General features: G+C 64.9%; 4 protein-coding genes across 4 annotated transcripts in view; 1 reads left to right on the forward strand and 3 right to left on the reverse strand.

Annotated features, from left to right (window-relative positions):
• The window catches only part of AMSG_07385 (cytosolic acetoacetyl-coenzyme A thiolase), a gene marked incomplete at both ends in the record, with an annotated part of 1,577 nt that extends 1,539 nt beyond the window's left edge, over positions 1-38 (reverse strand). The window contains one exon of the mRNA XM_013900833.1: positions 23-38. Coding sequence (XP_013756287.1) covers positions 23-38 — 16 coding nt within the window. The remainder of the gene's footprint in view (positions 1-22) is intronic.
• Positions 39-272: 234 nt separating this feature from the next.
• Positions 273-3,920, reverse strand: AMSG_07386 (uncharacterized protein; the record flags this gene model as incomplete). Its single annotated transcript, XM_013900834.1, has 1 exon — positions 273-3,920. The coding sequence occupies one exon, from the start codon at positions 3,918-3,920 to the stop codon at positions 273-275; it is 3,648 nt and encodes a 1,215-aa protein (XP_013756288.1).
• A 381-nt stretch (positions 3,921-4,301) lies between these two features.
• On the forward strand, positions 4,302-5,738 carry AMSG_07387 (uncharacterized protein; the record flags this gene model as incomplete). The annotated part of the gene is made up of 2 exons (XM_013900835.1): positions 4,302-4,590; positions 4,708-5,738. The coding sequence occupies 2 exons, from the start codon at positions 4,302-4,304 to the stop codon at positions 5,403-5,405; spliced, it is 987 nt and encodes a 328-aa protein (XP_013756289.1). The 3' UTR covers positions 5,406-5,738.
• AMSG_07388 (uncharacterized protein) overlaps positions 5,420-5,846 on the reverse strand; it is a gene marked incomplete at its 3' end in the record, with an annotated part of 1,515 nt that continues 1,088 nt past the window's right edge. The window contains exon 2 of the mRNA XM_013900836.1: positions 5,420-5,761. Within this exon, the coding sequence (XP_013756290.1) occupies positions 5,420-5,761 (342 nt within the window). The remainder of the gene's footprint in view (positions 5,762-5,846) is intronic.

Here is a 5,846-nt window from a genome sequence, read left to right on the forward strand (position 1 = left end):
GGGGGGGAAGAAGGGGGCTTACCCTTGTTGGAAGCCATTTGTGTGGTGGAGTACTGTAGTGGATGTAGCAAAGTGTTGGTGTTGGTGGTGGTGGTGGAGGTGGAGGAGGAGGAGGAGGTGGTGTGTGTGGGGGGGGGGTGGGGGTGGGGGTGGTGGTGGTGGGGTTGTTCGGTTGGGTCGCATTGTCCGCAGGTGGCCACGTCACGACGCCAGGTGCACACCGGGATTCAGACGCGGGACATGACGGGGCGGGAAGGACTAAGATTTGGGCTTTACCGCGGGCGATGCTTGCGGATGAGGTTGAGGGCGGTGAGAGTGGCGCGTTGGTTGCCGGAACGGATCTTGTTGACGAGGACAGGAATCGAGGCGTAGCCGGTGAGCAATGGCACACCGATGCCGGAGAGATAGTCGACGGCGGCCGAGATGTTGGCGTAGTACTCGGCGTCAGTCGAGGGCGCGGCAAAGAACTGAAAGACCTGCGACTTGACAAATGTCGGGTAACAGAACTGGACCACGAGGTTGAGCACAACGCCCGAGGTGTAGTCCGAGGCCGGATCGTCGACCCGCAGGCTGGGCTTGCCCATCGAGATGAACAGCTTGTTGGTCCACTTGGTCATGACCAGCATGGCCTGCGCCTCGACCTGCCGAGCTGCAGCGGCGGCGGCGGTTGCGTCGTCGTCCGAGTCGTCGTCTGACGAGGAATCGTCGTTGTCGGCCGGAGTCGGGGCCGGGGCTGGAGCCGGAGCAGGCGCAGCGCTGTTGGACGGCGACGACGGCGCGGGAGACGGCGACGATGGTGACGCCAGCGGCGAGGCCTCGACCGGCGTGCGGACGACAAAGAGGCGGGTCGAGTCCTCAAACGAGGCAAACTCAAACGGGGCAAAGATGCCATGGTCCATCAAGCTCTGGCAGTAGAGGGTGACAGCGCGGCGGTCGGGCGTCTTGAACCTGCCCACAAAGTAGTTGACAGCGTCCATGCCGCGGAAGAGCCGGTGCTGCTTGACCGACAGCGTCTCGTCACGAAACGTGACTGAGAGACGCATCTTGTCGATGAGGCGGAAGAGCTTGTCGCCAGCGGGAATGCCATCCTCGTGGAGGGTGTAGAGGGTGACCCGGTCGTCGCGCATGGCGAGCGGCTGCCCATTGGGCGCGGCTTCGACGGCGCGGAAGACACCACGCGCGAGCAGAACGTTGGCGACCGAGGCTGCTGCCGCTCGGTCGTTGTTGGGTCGGAGCGAAGCTAGGAAAGAGATCATGGCAAAACCGTTGAAGACGTCGTGGCAGGTGCGATGGATGGTCTTGGTGTAGAGGTTGAGCGACGAGACAAAGGCGTCAAAGGCAGCGGCGTCCCACACCGTCTCCGCCGCCGATCTCGGCACGCCGCCGGCCGACAGCGGGCGGTGGGTCGGATTGCCAGGGCGGACGCCTGGACCGAGCCGGTTGCGCATGTCCGGGCGGGAGGCCGGTGGCGGAGTGGATGATGAAGGCGACGACGAAGCACCGGGTGCATCGGAAGCGGAGGGCTCGTTCGCGCCGAGAGCCACCAGGTCGTCAATCGAGCCGACAACGTCGTTCTCGGCGTTGCGCTTAGCGCGGGCCTTCAGCGCGCGTGCGCGGGCCGACGAGAGCGATGCGTGCCGGGCCATGCTCTTGGTTCGCAGCTTGCGGTCCATTTCCTGGGCGTCGGCGTAAAACTCGGCGTTGGAGTGAAGAGACGCGGTCTCAAGCGCAAGCTCGGGTGCGCCCGTCTCGACCGAGTAGCCAGCAAACTGAGGCGCGATGGCGGTGACGGCAGCAACGGCATTGTCGAGCACATCCGGCGACGGCGGCGGATTCTCGACAAGCAGAGCGATGGTGTCAATGGTGGCAACAAGGTCGGGCAGGACGGCACGCGTCTCACCGGGCGCCGGGCTGTCGGTGGCAGCATCGGCGGCGATGCCGTCACGGCAGCGAAAAAAGTGCTGGTGGAGGAGGGCGAGCTCGCGCTCGAGGTCGATGCTGTCGGGCGTACACCGCTCGAGCGCATGGGTATCAACGATGCGCGGCGCCGAGTCTGGAATGGAGGCAACGGCGTTGAGGAACTGGCGCATCTCATCCATGCGGCCCTCGATGAGCTCGTTCATCGGCGCCATGTACGGCTCCTTGGGACCAAAGGTCATGAGGTTGGCCAGGTTCTGCAGAGTCTTGGCCACAAGGGTGAGCGAGCGCGCGACCGTCGGCGAGGCGAGCGTCTCGGCGAGGCCGAAAAGGGTCGGGCCGAGAATGGCGGCACAAAAGAAGCGGAGGAAGAGAAAAGCCGAGACAACAGTGTACGGGGTGACGTTGTTACCCGGAAACGAGTCGAGAACCTCTTGCTGGAGAAAGCCAAAGACGATGCGGAGCGGGAGCGGCATGGCATCGACCGAGTTGAAGATGGCGTCGCAGACTTCGTTGGCAACGGTCTTGAGGTAGTGCCAGTTGCGGTCGAGGTCGTCGTCGGGCCCGAGGCGACTTGGGTCGACCTCGAGCGGCAGCGACGTCTTGTATAGGAAGGCGATGGGCTTGTAGAGGACCGAGTGCAGGTAGTCCATGCCGATGAGCTTGAGGTACGCGTCGTTGACCTTGGTGGCGATGGTGTTGCCGCGAAAGATGATGGCTGGATCGCTGGTGGCGCGGACCTCGGCCTGATTGAGCGTGTTGAGGAGCCAGACGGCACGGCGGCGGGCGGCAAAAACGTTGACAAGCGCACGGGCAGCGTCCTCGCGGGCGCGGGTGTGGCTACCAAGCGCGGCAATCGCCCGTAGCTTGGGGTCTTCCATCAGGTACACCAGCGGTGCGTAGTGGCGCAGCGAGAGGATGCGGTCGGTGACCAAGAGCGTCTTGAGGCGGATAGAGCCGAGTGCGCCGGCGCCCGACGGAAGCGCCATCGCCACTTGCGACATGCCCGGGAGGACCTCGCCGAGGGTGAGCCACAGCGGGGTGACTTGCGCAGAGGCGAGCGAGTGGCGGAGAGCCGGCGACTTGAAGTCGACGTGCGCAGCGCCCATGAACGCACCGTTGGCCAGAGTGGCGGCAGCGTAAGCCGACGAGCTGGCGGCCGCCTTGTACGCTGCGAGCATGTCGAGATACTCGGGCGCGAGACCGAGTTCGTCGGCGACTGCAGGCGGCGGATCGAGAAAGGCTGGCGCAGGGAGCGTTGTCATGCCGCGCGGCGTGGTAGACCAGACCGAGACCGAGAGGCGCGAGGTGAACGAGGGCGAGTCGATGTCGACGCCTTTTGGGAGCTTAAAGGCAAAGAAAGTCTCGTCCTCATTCTCGGCACCGTCAGCGACAAAGACCGGATCGAGGCTCGACTTGACGACCTTTGTCTTGGCCTCGACGCCGACAAACGAGAGCGAGACATAAGGGTGGGCGGTGCCGTCGACACGCGGCGCGAGACCGACCGCTCTGCGGACGCGAACAAAGATCATAGCAGGATCGGAGAGCGAGGCTGGAGTGTGCTTGAGCTCGAGCAGAAGCTCGCCGTGGATAAAGGCACCGCCGAGGGTGATGCGCGGGAGAGTAAGCGGGTACCAGGCCTCGATGTGGCCCGACTCGAGGGTCGAGTGCGCCGGGTCGAGCTGGTCGTGGGTGGAGAGCGACACGGCGGCGATGGGATACGGATGGCGGGCAGCGGTTTGAGCATAGAGAGTAAGCCTGACACAGCGCGAGCCGAAGCGTGTGTCGAGCGGGACGACAAACGACTCGCCCCAGAACGGAGCCTGTGAGGCGTCGGCCGTCACCTGCGTCCACCTCGCCAAGCCATTGCCGGTCTCGCACACCTCGACCTGTCCGCGAACCGTAGCAGGCACACCCTTGGCCGCCGACACTGTCACCGCAAGCGTTGTTTGCGTCCGCACCCGCGCCAGCGGCGGTTGCCACTCGTTGCTATGTGCAGCCATGGCGATGGGTGGTGGCGGTGGCAGACGCAGGTGGTTTTTCGGTGCGTTGCGATCATTTTGATGAGAGCAAAGATTACTGAGCGGTGGGGGGGGGGGGGGTGGGGGGATGGGCGGGCACGGGACGTCGGCGGCTGTCGAGCGGGTCCGCGCCAAGTAAGCGTTCTCGGGGACCAACCACGATGAGCTCGACTTTAGCAAGGGCGAAACCATCCTTATCCACGTCATCAACGACTACGGTTGGGCGCTGGGAGAGATTGGCTTTGGCACTTGACTCGGCCGGCTGCGGCTGATCGCGGCTTGCTCCGCGACTGATCATCATTGGGGAGTATGGGATGGGTGATGGACGAGCGAGGCGTGCATTTGTGGCGTGACGATGGGGCGATGGCGCCGGATATCCGTGGCGATGCCGACAGGAGGCGATGGGCGGCGGTCGGCGATGAGGATCTGGAGGCGGCGTGGAGGCGGGCGCGGGCCGAAGCTGACATCCGCAGACGCATCGATCGCGGCGAGCTGGCACTTTCATGGACGCGGTGGGCTGGTATGATGGCACGAGAAGCTACCCGTGGCTGTGTGGCTTGGCTGGTGGCGCCGGTCGGTAAGGCGCGAGTCAAGGGCTCGGAGGCCGGCATTGAGGCCGACGACGGCGGCGAGGCGAGCGAGCGTGGGCAGAGTCTGGGGCTGACCGGCGCCGGTCGGCAACAAGTACGCGCTGGTGTGGCAGTGTGTGTTTTTGTTGTGGTCGTTGTGTGTGTCCTGTGGCTTGCGCTGGTGCGACCGAGTGGCGAAGCGTACGTGCGGTGGCGCGGCGAGAGCGGCGACGGTGGGCAGATGGGCGCAAGTTCTGCATCGGTGACAGTGGCGTGCGTGGCAACTGCGAGCAGGTTCCCGCCTCGAGTGGCGAGCGAGGCGGCGAAGCGGGCGCGGGCGTACTGCGCACGGCACATGTACACGTGCGAGGTCGATGTGGGCGTCAAAGCGGCGTTTGGCCTCCACGGCCATGTGCTACAGGCGCGGGCTGTGGCGAACTGGTACGCCAATGCCAGCACCGAGTGGCTCATCTGGCTTGACGGCGACGCGCTTGTCGCGCGGCTCGACGTCTCATGGCCTACGATGCTGGCGGAGCTCGACGCGGGTGCCGATGCCGGCCTTGTTCTTGCCCGCGACTACCGCGGGCCGTCGACCGGGGTCCTCGCGTTGGCGCGTGCATCGCCGCTGGCGGCCGAGATTGTGGCCAGCCTCGCACGTGCAGGCCCACACGCTAGCCTGGGACAGCTAGTCCGCGGCGAGCTCGGGGCTGGCGACGGGGTGGCGTGGGTCTCGCAGCGTGGCCTCGCCGGGTACCCGGCTGCCGCGCTTGATGGGGCCGTCTATCTCGCGGGACACTCATTTACGGTGCATCTCGGACGGGTGTGCGGCCAGCCGCCATGGGATCGCTGCCTGGAAGCACTCGATGAGGTAGTGGAGGGAGTGGGTGGGTTAGGGTGAGGAGCTCGCCACACTCAGTTGCGGCGCATCTTGGAAATGAGCGACTTGACCTTTGTGCCCGCGCCCGAACCGAGGTCTGCGCCCTCCTGCTTCTCGATGGCGTTCTGCTCGCGGATGGCCTCTGCCACGATGGTCTGGTTGATTTCTAGGACCAGGCCACCCATGACCATTTCGTCCAGGATGTAGTGGACTCTGTCTGCGTGGAAGATGATGTCCAGCTCCGAGACGTTCTCAAAGCACGCGTCGAGGGCCTCGACAAAGGCGTGGATGAGGTCGAGAATACCGAGGTCCGACTCGGACGAGTCAACCACAAAGATGAAGAAGAGCGTGGCAAAGTTACGGTAGATGATCTTGGACTATGAGGTGGTGAGTGGGTTGGTGTGTGTGGGGGAGTGGGGGAAGGGTGGGTGGGGGAAGGAGGGCTGGGGGGGGGGGGGGGGT

Source organism: Thecamonas trahens, assembly GCF_000142905.1.
Source record: "Thecamonas trahens ATCC 50062 unplaced genomic scaffold supercont1.34, whole genome shotgun sequence".
Classification (NCBI taxonomy): Eukaryota; order Apusomonadida; family Apusomonadidae; genus Thecamonas; species Thecamonas trahens.